The sequence below is a fragment of the Solanum stenotomum genome, chromosome 2 (assembly GCF_019186545.1).
Source record: "Solanum stenotomum isolate F172 chromosome 2, ASM1918654v1, whole genome shotgun sequence".
NCBI classification, from domain to species: domain Eukaryota; kingdom Viridiplantae; phylum Streptophyta; class Magnoliopsida; order Solanales; family Solanaceae; genus Solanum; species Solanum stenotomum.
The window spans coordinates 4841001-4868346 of record NC_064283.1 but is presented as its reverse complement, the minus strand read 5'-3'; the positions used below and the strand labels follow the sequence as shown (position 1 = coordinate 4868346).

The 27346-nt window shown below is 30.4% G+C and overlaps 2 protein-coding genes across 2 annotated transcripts; both read left to right on the top strand.

The window, feature by feature from the left end:
* The first annotated feature begins 7117 nt into the window (after positions 1 to 7117).
* On the top strand, positions 7118 to 8474 carry LOC125856830 (F-box/kelch-repeat protein At5g43190). The gene has a single exon (XM_049536474.1). It carries the CDS (start codon positions 7213 to 7215, stop codon positions 8320 to 8322), a length of 1110 nt encoding a protein of 369 aa, XP_049392431.1. The 5' UTR covers positions 7118 to 7212; the 3' UTR covers positions 8323 to 8474.
* An 8278-nt stretch (positions 8475 to 16752) lies between these two features.
* LOC125856319 (U-box domain-containing protein 4-like) lies at positions 16753 to 19214 on the top strand. Its single transcript, XM_049535833.1, has 2 exons — positions 16753 to 17884; positions 18855 to 19214. The coding sequence occupies exons 1-2, from the start codon at positions 16904 to 16906 to the stop codon at positions 18942 to 18944; spliced, it is 1071 nt and encodes a 356-aa protein (XP_049391790.1). The 5' UTR covers positions 16753 to 16903; the 3' UTR covers positions 18945 to 19214.
* Positions 19215 to 27346: the final 8132 nt, after the last annotated feature.

The following is a 27346-nucleotide window of genomic DNA, read 5'->3' as shown; positions in this document are numbered from 1 at the left end:
GCATTGATCCAAAAATATATGTTTGAGGATACTCTTGCACCGCCAAACGAGGTTGACAAGGACCATTCAAAAGGTATGCTCTTCTAATAACATCACGGTGGTTTGGATGATAGTTCAATATTGATGTTCTTTCACCAGGATCAAACTTTAAAGAACTCAAATCAAATTCTTGAGAAGAATCTAACGACACTTCTGAATGATTAGTATTTTCTTTTTGATTAGATTGACTATGACTTTGAGAGGCTAAAGTTGATTTCGGTACTTGTGTAAAATACTTCTTCACTGAATATTGAGACTGAATCGTAATAAAAATTTAGTGAGAACTTACAAAAATTAAATATGCAATAAGGACCAAAACAAATTATAAACAATGAACAAAAGTTTGAATCTCATAAATAAAAGTTAATATCCATTTAAGAAATGTTGAATGTCCATAATAAACATATAAAATCAACAAATAAGGCCAAACAAATAAAATTACAACTTTCATAATCAATGAATAGAATTGAAATTTTTATATGAAAAATAAAAAATTGTTAAGAGAAGTGAATATCTAAGTTCAATTAGCTAAATAAAATAACACATCAATAAATACCATAATCAAAGCATAGAATTCTGAAAAATAACAATTAAAAAAAAAAACGAAAAAGAAAACTTACAGAGGTTGCCATCACAAATGGAGCTTGAAAGAGAGAATATGAGAATGAGAGTAAGAGGACCACCACTCCTCCACCAGGGCAGCAAGCAGCAGCAACAGGCTTGGTTTTCAATGTCTCTAAATTTTCAATGGTTGAAAATTTCTCTGTTTTGCTGACTTTCTTTGCTAGGGTAATTTTCTATTTTGTAATTAGAAAGAATGATTTAGGGCTTTAATTTAGGCTTTGTGGACATGGGCTGATCTGGGCCTTTTTTTGCCCCTTTTGTTCAATAAAAATGGGCTGGCCTATCTTTAACTTTAAAAAAAAAAAAAAAACAGCATGTAAAATGGCTACAAAATTACAACAAAAAAAAATGTTGTTGCTTGGACTCGATCCCGCGACCCAACGCTCACTTGAGCGAAATCTTGAACCCCCTCAACCATTGGGCTACTCCTTTGATATATATTCAGGTGGTTCAATTTTAAATATATACATGTACATAAAAAAATCAATCTTATATATATAGTGTAATTTTTTTACCGAGGGAGGTCGGATGACCCCCCTCGAAGCACTGTACATCCGCCCCTGTTCCAAGACATTGGCTTGCATAAAAATTATATTGATAAAATTAATATTATATAGATTATTGATTTTACATATCTTTAATCTAAGAAAAAACGATTTCAGAAGAAAACCTAAAGAAAAAGAAAGAAATAGAAAAGCTTATATTTAAGAAAAAGAAGAAGAAAAAGATCGACTATACCTATTTTTTTTTATTGCTGGTCTCATCATAATCCGGTAGTTTTCCTGTTTGGAAAGAGAAGAATGCTCTTTGTTGCGTTTTGTTTGTTTGTTAGAGAGACGTCCTATTTATGCTCCTCAAAATGATGCAGTTGTGTTTTTGAAATTTAAAATTATATCTCATATCTCATTCTAACAGTATAAAAAAACTGACATGTGTTTTTTTTTTTTAAAAAAAAACATATTTCTTTTTAAATTTGATTTTAAATTTTAAATACTGAAATTTGAAGATTAATTGTGGTGATGACACATATGCCATTTTTCTTTATATATATTGATAGATGTGGATGAGATGGTCTATTATCAATAGGTTTCTGTATATAGAAAAAAATGGTTCTATTTTTTTATATTTATTTATGTAAAATTTATTATGCAAAGGTTTTATTTTCTTCAAATAAATTGGCGGTTTATATTTTTTTGGTATTTGTAATTATGGTGCAGAATGATTTTTTTTTTCAAATAAATGGCAAATGAATTTGAGTATATTTTAATATTGTTAAAAGTTATGTCGTAGAAGTTTTTTAAAGTTCCTATTTTTGGTCTTTGAATTATTTTATTTTATTTATTTTATGTATGAAATATAGTCTATTAAAAAAAAAGGATTTTTTTAAAAAAAAAACTGCTCATTTTTTAAAGGAATTTAATTTTTAAGTATTTTGTTGTTACTTGAACCTAAAATTTAGCATCATTATCTATATATCATGTATAATTTTAATTTTAGTTTCAATTTTAACTTTTATATTTTTAAAATTTATTTTAAAAAAAGGCAGTTAGCATTTTATTTGGAACAAAAATATTAATTTTAGTTAAACAAAAAAAAAAGATTACGTTAAAACAGTTTTTAACGTAAACAATTTTTTAAAAACTGTTTTTAATTTCTGTTTTTTTAAAAATGTTTTGTTATTTAAATTGTTATTTATTATTTAATATATCTACAAATTTTGTGGTGCTGACACGTGTCACTTTTTCTTCTCCTTTTATATATAGATAGATTCTTTTGTTCATTTCTTCAGGCGTGAGAAAGCACAAAGCTACGGGCATACGTTTTGTTTTTTGAGAGTCAAATTTTATAGCGTTCGACTAACTTCTACAGATATATTTTTATCATATTTATATGAGAATGATTATAATTTATAGTATTTTTTGTATAATTTTCAAAGATCTAAATTTAAATTTTAAATATTAACTTAATCTACTCTAAATTTCAAAAATTAGTCAAATTTACTTTCCTAAAACAAAACATGACAAGTAAAAAGAAATATAAAAAATATTAGTTATGCTATTATTTTCTATCGTTTGTTTGATTTTTTTTGTATAAATTAAATAAATAGGATGTATTATCAGGAATAAACTCATGTATTGTTAGTGCCTTACTTTATTATATATAAAAATAGAGTTGTCAATATGGGCTAGGCCGGCCCAGCCAGCCTAGCTTAATCCGTGATTTGATAGGGTTGGGCTACGATTTTTGGAGCCTATTTAATAAAAGGGCTTTTTAGCCCGGTCTGAATAAGCATGTCGATTTGTGGGACTTGAGAAATACGGATAGGGCCGGTGGGTCAAATAAAAATTAATTAAAAAATAAAAATAAAATAGGGTATTAAAAATAACAAGAGTCTAAACTCAAAATCTGTTTAAAGTTTGAAATATTACAATTTAAATACAAATTATGTTTATAATTTATGTACTACATAAAATAAAAATTCCCTAGAATTTCTAGATAATCACTACATTGGTCGTAGCCTATGGAATATTGTCAAATTTTTTGTGTTTTATTATGATCATTGGAAAATAATTCGATTAATATTTCTATTTAGCTATTTATGTTTTTACTTGAAATCAAACTTAATAAATATTATAAAGATAATTTTGTTTGTGAATTTGACCAACAAGTAGTAACAGTGACATTATGTAATATTGTCTTGTCGATTTTTATAATAATATTTTTAAATTATAATTTAATTTAAAAAATTATTAAAAATATACTTTTTTTAAAAGGGTTGGCCCGGCAAAGCCAATAGCCCACGTACTTGTGAGCTGGGCCAACTATTTTCTGGCCCACCCCAAAAATGGGCTAGCCCGGCCTGACCCATCAAATTTCAAAGCTTGTATGGATTAGCCCGGATGGGGTGGATCAGCCCATATTGACAGCTCTATATAAAAATAGTATCATCAAATAAGATATANATATATATATATATATATATATATATATATATATAAACAAAGATATGGCATATATTAACTAAAAATTGCATGCTCATTATACTTGTTTGTCTATCTATATCTTCCTCGCATAGCCTCGGCTTCATTTCATTTATTAACAATTAATTGGTTATGTTGGTTGCAATCCATCACTTATAGCCTAAAATCTCGAGTTCTATTTTAGGGATGAAAAACAATATTTTTTTGTAGTAAATAATATATATCCCTAAATGAGTTTATTCATGATGTCAAAGGAAAATGGACCTCGAATTTAACTTAATTGTTAAAAAACTAAATAATGAGATGAAGACTAATTATGATATTATAATAAAAGAATAGATTTTAAACTTAACTCTATTATAATAAAAGAATAGATTTTAAACTTAACTCGATAGTCAATACTAAAAATTAACTCATAAAGTAAAGATGGTTCGAGACTATACTAGAAAACAAATTACCAAATCCATGCTCAATATGGGATACTAACACGATGTGAACTCAAACTAGTCAAGGTAATATATATCTAGAATATCATATGGTTAAATAAAAAGAATTTATTAAGGAAAAAAAGGATTTATGCTAGCTTCCTCTTTTGCTTTTATCCATATTCTTTTGTTCATTTCTTCAGGCGTGAGAAAGCACAAAGCTACGGATATACGTTTTGTTTTTCGAGAGTCAAATTTTATAGCGTTCGACTAACTTTTACATATATATTTTTATCATATTTATATGAGAATGATTATAATTTATAGTATTTTTTGTATAATTTTCGAAGATCTAAATTTAAATTTTAAATATTAAATTAATCTACTCCAAATTTCAAAAATTAGTCGAATAAACAAATGTATTGTTAGTGCCTTAGTTTATTATATATAAAATAGAGCCGTCAATATGGGTTAGGCCCGTTGGACTGGCCTGGCCTAACTCATGATTTGATAGGGTTGGGCTACGATTTTTGGAGCCATTTAATAAAAGAACTTTTTAGCCCGACCTGAATAAGCCTACCGATTTGTGGGGCTTGAGAAATACGGATAGGACCAGCGGGTCAAATAAAAATTAATTAAAAAATAAAAATAAAATAGGGTAGTAAAAATAACAAGAGTCTAAACTCAAAATATGTTTAAAGTTTGAAATATTACAATTTAAATACAAATTATGTTTATAATTTATGTACTACATAAAATAAAAATTCCCTAGAATTTCTAGAGAATCACTACATTGGTAGTAGCATATGGAATATTGTCAAATTTTTTGTGTTTTATTATGATCATTGAAAAATAATTCGGTTAATATTTCTATTTAGCTATTTATGTTTTTACTTGAAATCAAACTTAATAAATATTATAAAGATAATTTTGTTTGTGAATTTGACCAACAAGTAGTAACAGTGACATTATGTAATATTGTCTTGTCGATTTTTATAATAATATTTTTAAATTATAATTTAATTTAAAAAATTATTAAAAATATACTTTTTTTAAAAGGGTTGGCCCGGCAAAGCCAATAGCCCACGTACTTGTGAGCTGGGCCAACTATTTTCTGGCCCACCCCAAAAATGGGCTAGCCCGGCCTGACCCATCAAATTTCAAAGCTTGTATGGATTAGCCCGGATGGGGTGGATCAGCCCATATTGACAGCTCTATATAAAAATAGTATCATCAAATAAGATATATGACTAAAACATATATCAATTATATCAAACGTAAATTTACAACCAAACATTATATATGCTACTAAAAACTAAGTATCAATATTATTTTTATACACCATATCAAACCAATAATAAATAAGCAAACTGAGATAACGTGTGTTACAATGTTAATCTTGATTCTTGCCGTCCCAGGAAGTAAGCATCCAGCAAACCAAGTCCTCTCATCACTTTTATTTTCTTTCCCACTTGGTGTTTAGAAGTCCATATTAGAGATTTGATTAAATTTGAATCGCATATATTCAGGGATGACATTTCGGGGTGACACTCTCAACATGATTTTCTCTATATTCAGGACTTGAATTCGAGACCTCTAATTAAGAATAAAACAATCTCACCATTACACCACAATCCATGTTGGTCTCCTATCACTTCTGTTTTGCCTTTCTTTTACTCTTCTAATCTCAAATGCTTAAAAAAAACATAAATTATCTACTGATATTAAAAACTAAATTCGGAGGTAATGAAAGGAAAAATGGGGGAAAGACTATGAGGTGAAGAATTGAATCGTCACTAACAAAATAAAAATGTAAATAATCAATCAATTGAGCTACTGAGATTCTCCTGCTAACTTAAATTTTATATGAAGTTTGTCCTTAGAATAATCATGTTATAGCTGATCATATGTTTAAATTATAACTTCAAAACTAAAGGTTGTTACAGTTTGTGATTTTTTTTATAATTTAAGCTGAATATCTTTTATTTTTATATTTACGTAATAAATAACTAATTTATTTATTTTTCCAATAGGTACAGCAAGGATCACGACCTATTTGTCCTGCAATAACTGCTATTTTGCCCTTTTTCCTATTCAATATTTGATCACATAAATGAAATAAATTTATAAAATTTTAGGTGGTCAAAATCAAACAAATGGTCAATGTGATCTGTTCAAATTTATCGAACTTTGGCATCATCATTTCAAACTTTCATTTTCAATCTTCAAGTCAACTTCAACTTCCCTTTACAATTTAAAAAAATAGTACCAGCATCAGTATCAATTACTATTAAACTAAAAATAAATTTCATCTTTTAATTTGTTTATGATTTTACAAAGTTTAGGAAAATAAAAGAATTTTTAAATTTTAATTGTCTTATATTAAAGATATGCATATTTTTTTACTTTAATTTAATTGTCTGTTTTAAATTTAATACGATATTTAAGAAAATAATAAAAGTTTTTTGATCTTCTGATAATAATGTACCAAACTGTCATTTATTTTTATAATAATATATTAAACCTATCATACAAAAAAAAAATTAAAAGTTTTCAAAGCAAATAGATATTTTTTTTAAAAAACAAACTAGAAAAAGATTAAGAAAAAATAAAATTCAAACTAACATAGTAGTCTATATCTATGTCACCCCACATACAAAATTAAAATTAAAAATCATGAAAAGACATAATTATTTTTAGATTAAAAAAGAAAGGGGGACAATCACTAAAATGGAGAATGTATTAATCAATGAGATAATACACATATATTATTTAATTTGATCCGATATACACAACTAGATACTTAAATTTGTATAAAATCAAATATTAGATACACATATTCTTCATAATATAATACATAAAACATGAATTGCCACATAAAACATCAAATAAAACATATATCTAGACATAAATATTAAATAAAGTCAAATTAAATTACACGTTATTCATGTATTATGTCATTTATTAATTGTCCATTTGTGTTCTAAAACTTCTAGTTATCTTGTTTAGCACCTCGAAAATCACGTCAAAATCCAAAACGAGTTGCTTACCAAATCACAAGAACTTAAAAAAGCGTCCAAATTTGTTCTTCATAAAAACAGAGCATTACGACAAAAAAGAACTACAACAGATATTCACTAACAATGGAAAACAAGAAAATGATACAATCAAATCAAATGGATCCCAAAATATGGAGTCGATTACCAGAAGATGTATTAGAGCATTTGCTTTCATTTCTTCCATTAAAAACATTCTTGAAACTCAGATCAACTTGTAAGCATTTCAAAACTCTTCTTTTTTCACCCCCTTTCATTTCTAAACACTCCCCTTCTTCTTCTTCTTCATCTTTTTCTTCATTTTTCTTACTTTCACATCCACAATTCCCTAGACAATACCCTTTATTCGATACTGTTCATAACAACTGGCGGAATTTATCTCTGTGTATTTCCCCTGTTTTGCCATCTTCTTCCTCTGTTCTTTTATCTTCTTCTAATGGCTTGCTTTGTTTCAGTCGTTCAAGTTCTAGTTCTTTCATTATAACTAATGTTTTAGCTAGATCTTCTAGGGTTGTAAAATACCCAAATTTGCCTTTTTCTTTTGAGTCTGTTACTTTGATTTCTTCAGCTAATAATGGGTATAAGCTGTTTGTGATGTCTGCTTTTGGATCTTCAAGTCAAGTTTTTGTTTATGATTCTTTGGTTCATTCTTGGAGTCAATTTGGTGGATTTGATCTGATTTTAAATGAGAATCATCATCAAGAAGGGGTTTTTCATGATGGGTATTTGTGGTTTATTACACCAGAGCCTTATTTTACAGTTTGTATGGATCTTGATAATGGGATGTGGAAAAGATCCAATTTTGAGCTGCCTAGTGAGGTTACTTTTGCTAGATTGGTGAGTGATGGGGATAAAAAAATGTTCTTGATTAGTGGAAATGGGAGTAATGGGATTTCAAGAAGCATGAAGTTGTGGGAATTGAATGGGGATTCTAAGATTTGGGTTGAAGTTGAGAATGTGCCTGAATTGATTTGTAGGAAGTTTTTATCTGTTTGTTATCATAACTATGAACATGTTTATTGTTTTTGGCATAAAGGGTTGATTTGTGTTTGTTGTTATTCTTGGCCTGAGATATTGTATTATAAGGTTTCTAGAAGGACTTGGCATTGGCTTCCTAAATGCCCTTCATTGCCTGATAAATGGAGTTGTGGATTCAGATGGTTTTCCTTTGTTCCTGAGCTATATGCCTTTGTGTAATAGTAACATCAATTGACCAACTGGGTTGTGGTGCAGTGGTGGGACTGCTCCACCCTTTATTAGAGGTCTCGGATTCGAGCTCTGGGTATGGAGAAAGTGTCATTCCTGAATGAGCCCTGCAGTGTGTGGTCTAGATTTAGTCGTGGCTCTAGTGCAGGCTCTAGACATCGGGTGGGGAAAAAAACTTAAATTGGTTCTTGAAGTTGAAATCGTGTACTTCTGAGGAGGTCTGACCGGCAGTGTTTGGTTTTTGTTTCTTGACTCTCTTTATAGTATTTGTTTTGTTTTGGTGTATATAGAGTAGCATTATTTGTGTTGGATTTGTAACAGTTAGCAGTTATCACATATCTATGTAGGAAAATAAACCTTGTAGAAGCATTGTTTGTTTGAAAGAATTTGAGTGTTGTTGAATTTTGGTGTACTTTGAGAAGGAACTAAAAAGGCAGTTGAATTTCTTGTCTTGGTTTGATAACTTCGTATGACTTTATTGATCTTCGAATGTGATTGATGTCTCCATTTTTGTGCAAAAAACTTGTTATGAACGTGGAGTGCTACTTGCGCGATACTTAATTAGGAAATCTACCCAATTTTGATTACATTTGGTGGTCATTGGATCTTCATGAAAGGTTCTTTAGAGAAACCTCAGAGCTCAAATCCTAGAACTATAGTTTCTCTATAGTTGAAAGTTGAAGCTGAAATCACTGAATTTTAATGAATCAAAAATATCAGATAATGACACTTGAGTTTTTTTTTTTTTTTTAAATCAAAATATGGCAAAGCCTTTTATTAAATAGCAAAGTAACTACAAGAGAAACAAAGCAAATTTGGGCCTATTACCCAAATCCACTAATGAAACAACAAAAGCAAAATAAGGGCATAGGAATCCATCCCATCAGATTCCCATCCTTTAAACACATCCCTCAAATATAGGGTTTCCTAAAACAATCCACCTCCACTCTTCTTTCCTTTCAACCCTTTCCATTGTTGCTGTGTTTCGTCTTTGGATGATCAAAGGATTCCGTCTCCTGTTGCTGTGGATCATTTAACATTATGTTGTGGGATTCTTGCAAAGTTGGATTTGGATTTCAGCTTAGTAAGTGTGTCCTTTTCAGCTCTACTCCCTTTCCATTTGTTTTTGCTTCTGTCATCTTTGTTCATAGCTGAGTTCTCCGGTCCAATGAGTTGCGTTCTTCTAGTGATCCGTTGAAGCCATTTGGATGACTCATTCACTAGGTATTTTCACCTTATTAAACTCCTTTGTTGCCTTGTGCTTTACTAATTTGGTTCACTTCATTTCTCCAGGTGATGCTCGCCTGGGGTGCCTTAGTAACTGCCTTCCGTCACTTCCAAATGGTTAATAAGCGTTTCTTCCAGGTTCACTCGCCTGAACCTTGTACCCCCAAATTGCCGAGTCCTTATTGTTGACTGAGATAGCCATGTATATTTAGTATTTCACATCTTTTGTCGTAGCCTCCCCTTCCCCATTATCTCCTTAAGGAAGATATCCTTAAATATGGGCTTTGACTTTTATCACTATTTAAGATTCTCTTTCCGTGTGATTCAAAGCTATTGAAATCTTCATATCTGCAGGTCCCCTGTTCTATTGCTTTGTTTGCTATGTAGTCAGCAAGTTGATTTCCCTCTCTCAAAATGTGTTGAAATGTATATTGTTTATCTTGTAAGCATGCTTTGATTTCTTCCACAATATCTGAAAGTGCCCATGGGGTGACCCATTTTCCTTTTAGCACTTTGCACAGTAACATAGAATCAGTTTGAATAATGACCTGATTATATTGAGAGTTCTTGCAATGTTTGCTGGCTTCTAAAATTGCAACTGCTTCTGCCATAGTACTTGTTGTATTTTCAATCCTGGCACCTTTTGCAAATATAATGTCTCCATTCTCATCTCTTAGACAGTAGGCATATGAACCCAATCCATAACATCCTTTAGCTGCACCATCTGTGTTATATTTGATCCATCCAGCCGGTGGGCTTTCCCATTTAACTTGAATGGCCTTAATTTTAGGCCTATATTCCTCTAGTTCCTTAAGCATTTTTGGCCAGCTTCCTCCTCTCATGGTAGACCTGTTCACTTTAGCAAACATATTCATATGACACTTGAGTTGATGGTCTATCAGAAACAACCCTTCTATCTCCACGAGGTAGTGATATAGTTTGCATACACTCTATCCATTGATGTCATATTGGTATAGGGATCTAAGACTGTAAGAAGATATAAACCAGATGTATGATTTGATGAAATGCAGATCTGTCCATACTCATGCTTAACGTCTAATTGTAGTATCAGAAGCTTTTGAATGACGGTCAAAAGAACTAAACAACAACAACATATCTAGTGTAATCCATAAGGTAGGATAGAGTGTAAACAGAACTTCCCCAATCTCCATACCTTGTGCAGGTAGAGAAATTGTTTTTGATAAACCCTTGGCTCAAGGTCACAAAGTAAGCCAGCGGCATCTGTTCCTACAAATGAAGATCACAAATAGTACAAAGCTGTTCTTGCTGGGATGGAACAAAATGAGTAGCACCAAAAAGGGCAAGTGACATTCTTCTGGCCCCTGTAGTATATGTTGCAACACAGACCACAAAAGGATTTCTGTAGTCATAATTCAACTGTGTAGCATCCCGCAAATCATTCTCAGCTGCTTGCACAATACCCCCTTGTCCACATGTGTCTGTAGCGTCCAGACGACCTTCAATTCAAATATCTCTTTTGTCACCTGTTTTAGAAATTCTAAATTCGCCTCTGCGTGCCTTCAAATATCCTTCTTTGTCACCCAAGATGGGAGTTGCCAGTAGGGGCAGCAACACAGATGCTTTCTTTTCCTTTGGCAAAGTCACCCTTTTCATTTCCTATCCATCATTTTAATTATTTCACTTCAATAATCGAACTATTCAAGATATTGCCTATACCACACAAGTACTATTCCATCTACTGGGTAACTAACCAAAAGAAATAACAATGTTCATAAAATCCCCCAAACGTTTGTTCAACATCATCATCAAATATCCTCAAAAAGCATCATTGAGTCATCACCTAACTCAACCACTTCAAATTACTAAACATTTCAAATCTGACTACACATCATTTTCACAAGTCTATCACTTTCACCTTAGTACTGTGTCTAGCATCAAAGTCATATACGAAACACCAACTGCTCACATGATGAACTACGCACAAGTCATCATTATAAGTGAGAGTGAATGGAGTGAAGCGATAAAAATCAGAACGGACAAAGGATGCACGATAGAGATTCAAGAAGTGATTTTTTTTTTCTAAAAGTCACTATAGCCTCTCGAAGATAAGTACAGACGTCTCCGTACCGATCCTCGAGACTCTACTTAGACTCGGCTTGTATACACGTGAGACCTATGAACCNCCCCCCCCCCCCCCCCCCATCCCAAAAAAGAAGTTTCATTTTTTTTTTAAAAAAAAGACTTTCTTACTACCTCGTCCTTTTATCATTTTTTTTTTGTTTGTGTGAATGCACATCTTTTACCCATTTTATCCATTTAACTACCACTTTTAAATGGATAATACGAGTATTATTCGTTTTACCCACTTTTAAATGAGTTGGATATCCAACCTATTTAAAATGAATAAATATGAGTGAATATCCATATTAATTATCCATTCTGACACCCCTACTCAACACTATGGCTTAAATCATTCTATTTTACAAGAATATTTTCCTGATGCTTAATAAATGCATCAAATGCCTTAAACCATGTATTTTGCACATGTTTAGATGAATGCTCTATGTTATGCTGTGTTACGGGAAACTTGGGCAAGCAATGGCATTGAGTGTTTTTTCTATGAGGATATAGGTTTGGAGCATGACACAGAAAAACAATTTATTATTTGCTAGTTCTATCATGAAGACAAGACTAATTGTTTTAGTTTAAGCTAATGGAAAAGGGAATTGGCTTAGACATATAAATTATCAAACACTTCGTGTCACAAGATTATTCACTATATATAAAAGAGATTAATTTATATTGAAAGAAATTATTTTTTTGGTAGTTTTTTATTCTTCAACTAATTTGGAGTTGTTATATTATACGGCGTTGTTGCATCTTGGAAAGGACAAGTCTAAATTATAGTACTGGATCGGTAACGATTATTCCGCGATGGACTTGAAATTTTTTTAAAGAGTGCAAGATATTTGGATCTCAACTTGAATGTTTTTATATTCAATTTTGTTCCATAAATATTTTTTTTCATCCGTAATTATTGTATTATAACCAGCAAAAAACAATACCAAGGCAAAGTTAGTGTTTTAATTAGTATATGTTAAACCCCATCGTTTGTTCGGATATTCTTGATTGTTATAGCGAAATGTTATTTTTATAGAAAACATATCATATAGCATTTTAAGAAAATTGATTACATAAAAAAACATAGTAGTTAAAGGAAAATATTACTCCATTGATTTCAATTTGTTTGTCTTACTATTCTTTTAAGTCCGTTTAAAAATGATATCACTTTTCTTTTTTGACAGCTCTTTAATTTTAATCTTTCATTTACATTTTTTATACATTTTAAATATTTTTCATTTAAAATTATAACATTTAAATGTCTTTTATATTTTCTTCTTAAACACCAACTTATCTTACAAGTAGAAAGTAGAATGTAAGAGGGACTAATCATCTCTTTGCTTTGTGGTCCACAATATATCTACAAATTCATTAAAAATTAGCCTAGCTAAGATCTTGTATTGACTTTTCTTGAGATCGATATGGCTAATGTACCATCATGACTTTAAGACAACTTAAACATCTATTCATCCAATATTAAACATCTATCCATCAAATTTCATCTTTAATTATTTTCAAATCCAAAATTTTTGCATTCAATTTTGGGTATGTATACTTAGCTTATGACATTTGTGTTTTGTCACTTTCAAGGCAATTAAAAGAGAGCAGAAAACAAAGACTACTCTCTCTAGTTCAAAATAAATATTTTTTTATGGATACGAAAACTTTTGATCGTCCTTGATATATTGGTCCCCTCTCTTGGGGTCTTTGTACGACATTAACTTATTTTAGGGGATTTGGAGATCTTTGTTCGATATTAATGTAGTGGGATTCGAACTTTATTACTAATAGAGTGAAGGTTTGGACAGCTCTTTAATTGAGTTATATCTTACATATGTTTAGCTTTAATTTAGTTAATGTGATATTTTCTTTGTGAAATTACTTTTAAACCCTTACTTCAATATGTTCTTCTAAATTATTCTTCCTTTCTCTTTTCCTCTCCATCTTCGAGATACAAGAGTAACAAAGTGAATTGTACTTTATTTGTATATAATATTTTTTTAATTTTTTTAATTTGTATATAATATATACGTTATTCGAACCAGCTATAGGAAAATGACCTATACATTATATTTCTTCATTCGGCATTATATGGACTACGTCAAGCTGAACACGCATTGTCTACGTAGTATTTTATAGATTTAGTAAAGTACTCACAAAATATATGACGACAATTAGGGGTGTGAAAAAATTAAATCGACCAATAAATTGAATCGAAAAATATTATTGAGTCATTGCTATTGGGTTAACTGTTTTATAAAAAAATTATTGGGTTATCGATTCGGTATCGATTTGATATCGGTTGTTAGCATGCGGTTATTGGGTAAATCGCTAACCCATTAAGGCGATAGACAGGGAAGCTGTAATATTTTAAAAAGCATTACCAAAGAAAATGAACAAATCACAAAGGGAGTGTTTGGGGTGAAAGGCAATATTTTTGTGAAAATTAAAGGGTCTTCTCTTATGTAGTTTTAGTGCTTGGTAGATCATAAATAGAAAATATAAATGTACCAAAAATTATATAATTTAGATAAACACAGTAAAGATGGAGTAGGGCGAAGAGTGGAGGTGATTTGGAGTTGGTTAAATTAGCTAGGACACTATGTTGTGCTTAATCAAATAACGAACATTTTATTATTACTATAGTCAATTCTTAAATACGACATTTAACTAAGCACGTGAAAATTGAAAAATATTTTGCATCATGCCAAACAAATTCGTACATGGTGAATGATGCAAGTAGTAGAAATAAACCAAATCTTTTATTTCTTATTTTATGGGTCAATTCAATAGCGTCGATCTAATTAGAGGTCGTTTTTCCATTACAGCAATAAATATTAATTTGTTGGCACTAAGATATAAATAAAATATATAATCGTGTTTGGCCACTACTTCTCTCTTTTTCCGTTTTTGGGTTTTGCCTTTTTGCTTTTTTAAATTAATGATACCCACTAAAAAAAAAAACTAATTTTAGAAAGAAATTAATATCTCCATAGGCCTAAAATTTTAGTCCATAATTTCTTCACATGTGAACACAGATTAACATAAGCTTCTATCTATCCACGTGGCAATTTTTAATACAGTGATAGACCTGTAATTTCTATAATATCATCGTTGATGAAGCGGTAAATACTTATCTATCGTTCTTAATTAAAGATTTCGACTATCGAGTTCAGACCTTGAATATAAAGTATAGTTTTTTTTTGTAAAATACATTGTACTTCTCAAAATGAGATTTTTTATGGGAATTTGAATTTATCAACGTAAACAAATAAATAATGTGTACTTTATATTCTTTTTTTTTTATCATCATCCATTTAACTTATAGTTAGACTTTGATAAAGTCAATAATAGTTTTATCGCTTTCTCTCGTCTACCGTTCGTAACACGCCTTTAGTTGTCACAACAGTTAATTATAATTAATTAATATACTTTTTACATCTGAATTTATGATTTAACTATGCGATTAAGTTTTTACTTATTCTTTCACCGTGTCCCATGAATTGTTCGATAATTATTAGTCAATTACTAATTATTTTTGTGACATAAACCTTATAATAAAAATAGTTTTGCCAAAAAATTAGACCGACAGACAAGGAAACTGAGTGTTGGTTGATGAAAGATCATTTAACTACTTCGTAATCATAAGTTAGGTACAAAAGAAGAAAGTTTAATTATCATCATAATTATATGCCACGTATGCATGAAAAGTACTAAATCATAATTTAATAAAAAAAAATACCACATTAATAAAGAATAACAAATTAGCTCTTTCTTTAATTATTTTCTCTGTTACCAAAAACTTATGTAGGTCCTTTTATTAAATTCAATAGGCATAAAAAGGGAATCTTCATAAACCTGATAATATCAGCTGACCAATATTTTTATTTCCTTTTTATACCCACATTTAATGTGCTAAAGCAATGATTTATCAAAACAAATCTTTCTATCAAGAAAATAAAAATGAAAAAAAAATTTCTATCAACGAAATAAAAGTAAAATATGTACGTACACTCTATGATCTCTCCAGGCTGTGTTAGTTTTAAAAATGGATATTTGGTATGGACTGAGAAAAGAACTTGGGAAGGGTAAGAAAGCGAAAATAAAAAAAAATAGTTTATTATAAAACGAGGATAGTATTAGAATATTTCTTTTATCTTAATAGTATCAGATAAATAACAATTGTTTAGTACAGATTTTATTTCCATTTGGAGCAAAACAATCAAATTTCAACGTATCAATTATCATACTTCTATTAAATCGTACATAATTTTGCATTAAATTAATTGAATATGTTTTTGTACTATATTTTATTTCTATGAATAGTAAATTAATGGAACTTCAATCTAGGCATTGATGTATCTTAATTGACATATACTAAAACAGTTTTTAATCAGATTTAATTTCAATAGACGTATTAATTTATATCAAACTAATAAATACAATTGTTAATAAATAAAAAGGCAAAAATAATCAGGCGGAACAAAAAAATCTCAAATTGATAACTTGAAAAATAGAAAAATTAAGATGAAATTATGTATAAATCTCAAATTGATAACTTGAAGCTATGCATATTTTTGTTAACATGAGACCGATCCTGACTATCTTGGCTCCAAAAATTTTGTGAACATGATCGCTATCATTGATCACACTAAAAAGACAGTACTTGACGTTATTCCTACAAAGATGATACAATTTTGTGAACATGTAGAACATAATTCGCGACAGATGATTAATTTGAGGCTAATTCTATTTAAATAAAGATTTTTATGCGTGCTATTAAACTTTATAAATTCTCCTAATAGTGTGTACATTCTTTTTTTTTATAAATGATATATATAAATTATCAAAGTATTATAAATCATAATAATTAATAATTTAAAATATATTAAAATTTACAATAAAACATAAATTTAATTAAATTTTAAAATTTAAGAAATTCACGTAAATTAGAACGATCGACGAGTCTAGTGAGCACCTTCCAGGCACGGTTTTAAAGAGACTTTCACACGTGCGGTCACCCACGTGTCTTCTCTTTCTCCTAACCCTTAATCCACTCCCTAATATATTCCTCCTCTTCCCATTGACCAAAAAACATAACCTCTTTCCTTTTTCTCTTTCACGCTTTCAGTCACCTAAACGTGGTCGTTTTAAGCCTCTCATTTTATTCCCCACACACTCGCCGGAGATTATTTAACGGCGACGACGAATAGTTGATTAAGTGAAAGCATAATCTCCGACGATGGAGACTGAAGTTCAATCGAATTTCACATATATGGGACGGACCTTCACCAATCTCAGTATCAATGGAAGTTCCTCAGCTTTCAGCGATTGCAACAGTGATATATCCGGTGAGTTTCCAGCCGCTTCTTCTCAAAGCCGGCGGTTGTTTTTGTCTTGTGCGTCGGAAAATTCTGATGAATTAATCGAACAACTCGTTTCCGATCTCGAGTCTAGTTCAATCGATGAACAAAAACAAGCGGCGATTGAAATTAGACTCCTCGCGAAGAATAAACCGGAAAATCGTATCAAAATAGCTCGAGCTGGAGCAATTAAACCGTTGATTTCGCTTATCTCCTCCACCGATCCTCAGCTTCAGGAAAACGGCGTTACGGCAATTCTCAATCTGTCTCTTTGCGATGAGAATAAGGAGCTTATCGCTGCATCAGGAGCGATTAAACCACTAGTTCGAGCGCTTAAAGTTGGAACCTCAACAGCCAGAGAGAACGCCGCTTGCGCTCTTCTCCGGCTATCGCAAGTTGAGGAGAATAAAATTGCAATCGGTCGATCAGGTGCAATTCCTCCACTAGTGAACCTTCTAGAAACTGGAAATTTCCGCGGCAAAAAGGATGCATCAACTGCTCTGTATTCTCTATGTTCCGTGAAAGAGAACAAAGTGAGAGCAGTACAAGCTGGCGTGATGAAGCCTTTGGTAGAACTAATGGCGGATTTCAGTTCAAATATGGTGGATAAATCGGCGTTCGTTGTGAGCGAATTGATATCAGTGGCGGAGGCAAGGCCGGCACTGGTGGACGAAGGTGGAATTCCGGTATTGGTGGAGATCGTAGAGGTCGGATCACAACGACAGAAGGAGATTGCCGTTGCCATTCTGTTACAGGTATGTGAGGATAGCGTGGCGTACCGTACTATGGTGGCTCGCGAAGGAGCCATTCCTCCCCTCGTCGCTTTGTCACAGTCCGGAACCAGTCGCGCCAAACGAAAGGTAAAAACAAATATATTACTATATTTAAAAAAATATCTATTTTCTATTGCGTAGATTCGAGTATATCAAAAACGAATATTGAGAATTCAAACATATCTTTAAGTGGCTTGAGATTATTAGATTAAGATATTATTAATTGTTAATTGATTGCACTTAAATGTTAATCCATTTGTTAACATTGCCATATAATAAGTAGTTATTATCACGGAGACTCATTTTATTTGTTGAAAAAATAGAATTAAGAAGAAATGTGACTTCGTGAGATTGCGAAAAAAAGTTATTGGTGTTGGGGAACTGAACTGAACATGGACATATCTTTACTGTTAGGTGGATGAAGTAATCGTTTCTGAACAATGTATTCCCATTTGTCTATAGCTTTTTAGGGAAGAAATTATTGGTTAAATTTCGTTCATTTGTCTAATAGCTTCTTAGTTTTTGATTAATACTCCTATCTAAAAGTTCAAATTGTAGTCCTATTACTTGGCCTTCTCTTGGCCACACGGTTAGTGACCAAATTAAGACTGATTTATGTATACTCCTAACTTTTTCTCACACATATATTAATATATTATAGTATAATAAATATAATGAAATGTATGGCTGACTCTTTCTTTTATCCCAAAAGTACATCCTTCTACCTGTTACCTAATGATTAAGAAAAGGAAAAAGAGAAGACAAAACATAAATAAAAAGAGTAAAATGTACCCACATTATTTAGAGATTGAAAGTAAGTGGTATAGGTGAGTGTATAAATAATTTGATTTATTTGCTTAAACCTTCGTTGTCTGGTCAAGTTGTCCCAAAACCTCATGAATGTTTTCTCGGCTTGTCTAGTGTTATTTACCTCTTTGGTATGATATGCGATTTATAATATTGGAACGGTATTTTATTATATTAGATTAACAAAATTGTTATTTTATTATAGTATACTTGTATAATGAGTGTTTTTGTGTGTTGTAATTGGGGACAGGCGGAGAAACTGATTGATCTTCTACGGCAACCAAGATCCGGTAACGCCGCTGCAACAGCAGTAGCAAGAACCTCTGGTGTGCCAGTCTGAACTTGTGTCCCTACATGTTTCTCTCTTTTGTTTCTTTCTTTGTATCATACCAGTCCAACAAAAGCACAAATTATCATGGACAATATACACAAAAAAAAATATTAAAAGTTTAAAAAAAAAAAAATGAAAATTGTAAATGCCTTCTGTTAGTTGTAGTAGTGTAGTAAAAAGCTTTGTAAATTTGGTGGGTTTTGATTTATGGCCACGGCTTGTGTTTACTTCTTTTCCTTTCTTGAAATTGTGATATGAAATTCTACTTTTTTGTTTGTTTGGTTGGTTGGTTGATTTATACTTTACCTTTTACTTGTATCCAGATTGTTCCTTTTCCTTTTGATAAGTGGCGTATTGTTTAAACAAATGAAGGTCTGCTACGTGAAAAGCAAAAGTAAAGTCTTTGTTACACGAATCCTTTTATATAATGCCAATATAAACAAAGCGTCTCGAAGAATCTCTTTGGTTTTCTTTCTTCACAATTAATCGACTACTTACACCACCAGCCCCATGAATTGCGTCAATTGACAAGTTCACTCCAAAGCCTCTATATATAAATTAATTATATTTTTGGTCTGGACCAATTATTCTTTTTTGCGTCTTGCAATGATGTCTTACCAATTGCCGCCGTTGACATAGCCACACAAGTGTGAGAGTAGGTAAAAGTTCACTTACCATCTACTTATCTGAATTTGGACAATTTTTCTCTCACGATCTAGCTTTTAGGGTTGAGTTACATTCATTATCTTATCTTTATTAACAAGTATATTTTTTCATCACTAATTAAATTTTATGTGCTAAGAAATAATTTTTTTTTATATACAACCAACCTATCTAAATGTATGAATAGTTTTTCACATGAATAATATAATAATATCATTTCCTTACATTTTGACCCCGTTTTATTGGTCGAGCTATTGGCAAATTGAAGTTTTACTATTAATTCAACTTTCAAATAATATTAGATCATTCCTGTTTTCTATGCATCGGTCGGTTCGGTTCGGTTTTAAGTATTATTAGCTCGGTTTATCGATTTTTGATTTTTAAATATGTTAAATCAATAACCAAACCAATAAGCTATTTTTTATCAATTTTCGGTTTATCGATTTTGGTCCTTAACGATTCGGTTTTTGGTTTAACCAATAAGAAAATACTTATAAAACAAATATATGACTTTTCCAATAAATTTGATGCGAAAACACAATAATGTAACTTTACAAATGCTCATAAAATAGAAACAATAATAACAAACATGAAAAGAGCTATACAAGTGTAACACAAAGAGAAATTAAGAAGAATAGGGTTCTTACTTTATATTTTAACATTTTGGATAATGTGAAATTGTGAAGTGTGAATTGAAGGCTAAAGGACCAAGATAGTTACTAGCAAGATATTGAGATAATATTTATGTACAGGTAAAGGTAGTAAATTACTAGTCTTAATGGGTTATCGGTTTACCCAATAATACAATATTAAAAATCAATACCGAACCGATAATCCAATAAAAAAAATTATAAAACCATTAAAAAACCGTTAACCCAATACCCCAATAACAATAAATCAATAACACTTTTATCGGTTCAATTTATCAATCGGTTCGATTTTTGCACACCCCTAGGACATAGGAGAAAATAAAATAAAGGGTAGAAATTAGAATATTGATTTGGACTTCAAACAAAGATTTCAAAGTTAGATATGTAAAGATAGATCTTGGGCCTAACTCAACCTCAAAAGCTAGTTTATGAAGGGAGGATTGTCCAAGTCCATAGAGACCAAATGCCCATTTCTTTTACGATGTGAGAATTCTTAACAAGATATACTTTTAAATGTCACTTTGTTCGACATAATTTAAAGTTTACGAAAGAAAGAAATGTCTTTTTTTACTTTTGGCAAATCGAAGTTTTACTATTAATTTGCTTGCTTTACCTTCTTTTTTTTTCATTTAAAAAGGATTGTCTTTTTATTTGGCAACTTTTTAATCTTTTAAATGCATCACAGAAAGGTTTGATGATTAACTTTTTAATTCTAATTTTCCACATGAATTATAAGGTTAAAAAATATTTTTATATATTTTACGTATTTTTATCATCAAGTTAAAATCAGACAAACAAAAATTAACACGGACGGATCATAATATACCAAAGAGTATGTAAGTCTATTCATCACATGGGTGTGCAACATTATAAATCTATATTATTGATTGGACATAAATTGAAAATTATGGAAACATGTTTTTTGTTGAATGAAGCTTGGTGTGTGTATGTATTTTAGTGTCTTCTTTGATTCGAAATGACTCTTCATTGGGCCCCTTATATTAACCTATCTTCGTTGGACATGTGAACAGATCAAACTTAAATCAAATGTATCTATGCCTTCTTTAATTTTTCTTTTAAATCTTGGGAACATTTGCAATCTATTATCATATTTGTAACCATACTAGATCAAGAACGTGTTTGTGGATCTTTGCACCCTTTAATAGAAACATATTTCTCTTCCCGCTTCAATTCGTTTGTCCTATTTTTCTTTCTAGTGTGTTTTAAAATTAATGTCTTTTTTTCTTTTTCGGCAGTTCTTTAGTTTTAAATTTCTATATGACGTGCTAATAGAACATTTTGATATATTCTATGTACCTTTAGTTTGATACCACAAGATTTAAAGTTATTCATTTTTTTTACTTTCTTAAATTTTGTGTTAATTTAAAATCAGATAAACAAATTATTTTAGAAGGAATAATAATTATACTTAGTGTACTCGAATTTGAAATATGAAAAGCATATACAAAAAGAACTCATTAGAATCAGTGATCGGTCAATGGAGGGATTGAGGCGTTAGGTAATTTTTTTCGAGTTAGGAAGCTTCTGGAATGATCGATTGTAATATCTTAGATATTTATCTTGAAGACAAATTTAAAAATTCTAGAATCTTCTTAAGATGGTTGAAAGATAAAGTTATCAAAAAATTTCTTGTAGATATATCTAGAAGCATCTGTAGACGCATCTGTAGACATGTATAAATAGGGGCGACATTAGACTTTTGTAATCAATTCAAGCTAACTCTGGTTCTTTTCATTACAAAGTTCTATTGTCTCAAATCCTCTTTCTCCTTTCATGCCTCCTCTTCTTTAGTTAAATCTTCCGATCCTAGTTAACAATCTAGAGCTTCTAAAATCGTTAGCAAGATCGAAAAATTTAACTAAAGAGAGGAATCCATGAAGGAAGAACGGGGATTTTGGATAAGAAAACTTTGTAATTTTTTTTGGCTATGAAGTATAGGTCTTATCAATTCCGTCGAGTTTTGTTACTCTAAAATGGCTGTTGAAATTCGCTCGAGGGAGTTTCCTTCTTTATGCTCTGGCCTAGTCTTCACGATAGAGGAGGAATCAAAATTTTATTTTTCTTGATTATAATTAATAAAGTTTTTTCGCATTGAATTTATTTTATTTTTAAAATTATGAATTTATCATTTATTACAAAATTTTGTTTATATTACACATAAATTTATCCTTTATGTTAAAAATACCGTATTCAGAGAAACCGATGTCACCACTCTCCACCTGCCACTGGTTAGAAATGTACATATATCTCATGATGATACTTGCTACTACTTTTACAATTTCTTAAATTCTCATTTACCATGATTGCCTTGTTAAAGCTATTTCATAAACGTCAAATATCATAGTATAAGGAGTTGAAAAAATGCAATATTTAAAGCTTTAATTATGGCATAACATGTTCAAGTTGTGTAGACGTTTTACCTATTGAAATTGAAAAATACACAATTGCGGAGAAAACGCCTTGATTTAAACAAGTAAACTACTACTATAGATTACTACCACTAGTGCTACGATTTGACTCTATTGACAATAAGCAACTACAAACAAAGCTAAGGGTCCCCTTTTGAAAATTCGTAAGTGATTTTTTTCCCTTTCTTATTCGGTGTATGATGTCCAGTATTCACATTGAAATATGAGAAAATATTCTTAGTTCGCACGTAAGTGGTATTTTTTTCCTCTTATCTGGTGTCTAGTACTTGCATTGCAGTCTAAGTAAATCCGAATTCACATCAGTAAAATATTTCCTAACAAAGATGACTCAGTGTTTAGCAAGATTCAAATTTAAAATATCTGATTAAGGACGAAGAAATACATATTATTCACGACACCCTTATTAGTGTAAGTAATGCACTATACTACTATCACTTCACAACTATTGGACCACTCAAGTATTTATTTTGAGTGATATTTTTAATTTAATATTAATAATAAAAGAATAATAAGTACAAATAGGGAAAGTTAAGTTTTACCTAACAACAAATTTTAACGAAGTCAAATACCTCTACTATTATTAGCATTTAGCAAGCATATAATAATTAATAAGAACTTGGAAAATCAGAAAACCAGATACTCTATTGATCACAATGTTTATATTACACACTATAATAATATTAGGGAAAAGGGTCTGAAAAATACTTCAACTTTGGCCGAAATTGCTTTTACGATACTAAATTTTATGGAGAACCTTTTACCCCTGCACTATCTAATAGTGTATTTTTAAGGTATATATGTGTCCACGTGGACACGTTGCTATTTATAGTGATGCAATATTTATGATGTCCACGTGGGCACATATATACCTTTAAAATACACTATTAAATAGTGTAGGGAGGTAAAAGGTCATTATTTCCAAAGTTCGGTATTGTTACAGCAATTTCAGTCAAATTTCGGATATATTTTAGACCTTTTTCCTATAATATTACAAATAAAATGTTGATAAAATGGTATTAATATTGCCTTTTTTTATCTTACTATTTTCTTTTATAAAATATTTTAGGTGTGCGTTTCTCAAACTAATAAGTGATAGTTTAGGTATGAAACTTACATTCTCAATAGTTACAATATGAAACTAAAAAAAAAGATAGTTTAAGTGTGTTTTTTATCCTCATCTCTTTATAAGTGTCAAAAACACACCTAAACTATTCTTTTTTTTTAATTTCATACCTAAACTATTGGGAGTGTGAATTTCATACATAAACTATCACTTATTAGTTTGAGAAACACACCTCAATGATGTGTGTACTGTGTAATAGTTTAGATATATTTTTTACCCTTGTCAAAAAAACATATGGATGCTATTATAATCTAATCGGTACATTTTTATAACAAAGAAGTGGTAAACTCTTTTGATTGATCCGTAGCTTGTTGGGTGAAATATAGAAATAGATAGCCATTACGAAAAAAATCAATGAAGATTGAAAAGTAAAAGACTTTAAAGGCTTTTTCAAAAGTTTTTTAAAAATATACTTTTTCCTTTTTTTTTTTTTTTGAATAAAAACACAAGGCTGTCCTAAAACTTTGTAGACAAACAATGTTACACGACATCAAAATGCTTCACTAGATATCCCACATGCTTCATGTCCTATACAATCCCAATTTTATTTGTCCCTACTAGGATTTCTATGTCGTTAACTTTATCATATTTTGTTAAATTAGGCTTGGGCCTAGCTCATTCATTTGTCATCGATATGGACATCCCCCTCTCCTCTCCTCCTCTCATTTTCAAATTCGATTTTTTTTTCATTTGAGATTCCATTGTCCGGTACGATGCATAGTATTCATTCATTTCCTCTCCATCTCTTCTCCCTTGTGCTTGTATCTGGATATTCTTTTTATTAATACGTGATATTCATTCATCACCATTCACCCCTCCCCTCCTTCTCCTGCATATTCGGATCCAAACATTCTTTTTATTCTAAATTCTACTGTCTGATTCAATGTGTGACATTTATGGATCGAAGATATTTCCACCATCGCAATTATCTAGAGGGGAGGTTGGGGTGGGGGGATGGGGGGGAGGGGGCGGTGGACATCAAATATGGCTCTAATACTATGTTAAATTAGACTTGGACCTAACTTACATTGTAAAAACTATATCTTAAAGAAGAGAATTAGTCAAACCGTCAAAAAATAAAACCTAAAATTCTTTTTTTTCCCATCGACGTGGAACATTTCATTCATCATATTGTAAAAGTAAAGAAGGTAGTGGGGGAAATTTATGTCAAATTGACAAGACACAATATAGGGAAGGACATTACGTTAATTGGTGAGGCCACACGTACATAGTTAAATATGGTGTTGTTAATTCCACGTTAGGGTATTTTAAACAAACACTTCAAATTAAAAACGTGGAAAGTGCGTAAAAATTAATAATTATTCTAACAACCAAGGAGCACTATGATTATGTTGTACTACTTGTTCTTATAGTATTTGGATTCTCATTTTAGGTGGCTTTATATGCTTAATTTGACAAATAATTACCTAGAATAATATTGGACTTCAATTAATGATGATGTTACCATTAGTTAAAAAATAAATTTTAGCGGCAATAACAATTACAATTATATTATTTACTGTTCATATCTTATCTGGTTATTCAAAGGTCGCTAAAGCCTATTGCGGTTATTATCACAAATATTGATAAATTAAGGGTGTGACTTTTTGTCGCTAAAATTTATCAACTTTAATGGCGATTACTTTAGTTGTTAAATCCAATTCATAACGTTAATTATGTTCTTGCAGCGTTTATTTTTATACTAGGTATAATTTGTTATTATTCTAATACCCAAGGAACACTTCTTTTATTTAGCTTCTCATTTTAGGTGGCTTTATTTTTAGTTTGACAAATAGATATCTAGAGTAATGTTGAACTTCAATTAGAGATGATGATGTTACGACGTTGTCGTTGTAGTAATAAAATTGATGAATTTATTTAATTTACTCTTATATGTAAAATAAAATAAAATTATTTATTGTGTTAAGAAAATTGACTAGGTGTTTCCTAAGTAAATATCTAATACCAAACGAATCAAATCAATAACTTTGTGCAAGAAAGATTAAATTATGTCGATGACAGACCGAAGATTAAAAATGAAAGATTTTGTGTTTTTGAAGAAATTTAAAGATGATTAAGAAAATGGATATCGGTATATTCAGGTAAAAATATTATTTTTTGAAGAAATTCAAAGATGATCAAGAAAATGGATATCGGTATATTCAGGTAAAAATATTGCTTTTTGAAGAAATTTAAAGATGATCAAGAAAATGGATATCGATATATTCAGGTAAAAATATTATTTTTTAAAGAAATTTAAAGATGATAAAGAAAATGAATATCCGAAATTTAGGTAAAATAAGACCTATTTCAAGCTTCACTTTGAAGTTATGAAGCATTAATCAAGGGCTAAAATCAGCAAAAACAAACGGGATATAATATATAAAGATCTTGAAATGGAAACTAATTATTTATTCGTTTGTCAAGCTTATAAAAAATGACATATAGTTACTTCCTTTTAGGGCTATTTTTGAACATTATAAGTATTTGTTGAAAAATGAAAATCAATATGATTACTAAATATTATACAATATTTAAACAGAGTCAAACAAATGTACAGATTGTTTAGCAAATGAAGGACAAAAACATTTTTAAAAAAAAAGATATGATAATTCAGGATATTATGCTCAAGGGAATAGAGAGTTGATTTGGAAAGATTTTAAGTAATTTTATTTAGTTTTTCTACTGTATTAAAAAAGTAGTAATCTTTACTATTATTATTATGAAGCATATTCAATACTGAACTACTTAATTACCCAAAAAAAATATAAAAAAAATACTGAACTACTCATATCTATTCTTTTTTTCTGAAATAAAAAGGTTGCTAGACAAGTTAAAAAATGTCAATAGGAAGTTGTTTCAATAAAATCAAATTTAAAATGGCTTATTTGAGATTGCTGGGAAATGTCTATATCATGCCTATGGCAAGGCCCACGAGGGATCGGGTGGTGGATTTAGTTAAGATATAAAGTTACGCCTTGACTATCAGTTATAGCTTTTGGTACAATGCAGTAAGCACTTGATCCTAACAAGTGATATCGCGTTTGATCCTAACCGAGACAGAAGATATATTTAATAAATAATCTACCTAGTTTTCAATTCATTTGAAACACAAGATCTACATTTCAATATTTTCCATGTGACAAAAGATAAAACTAATGAAGAAATACAACAAATTAAAAAGGAAGACAACATGCCAATGTCAAGTGAAACTTTAGGGAATTTTATCTAATAATATTGCCAATAATTTAAACATTGCAATAATTATTTGTAGTGGATCTGAAGTACATGTAACATGTATCATAAATCATGGAGTAAGTACGAAAAGGATAACATATGTATGGTAGTCCCTATAAAGCCGTATTCCATGAAAGTTAATTATATCTAGATTAAAAGAGTTTCATATTTTTCAAGGTCCGTCTTATTTATACGTATATCATGTATCATAAATCGTGGAGTAAGTAAGAAAAAGACAACATATAGAGGCCCCATCATGTTGTCTTTTTCTTACTTACTCCACAATTT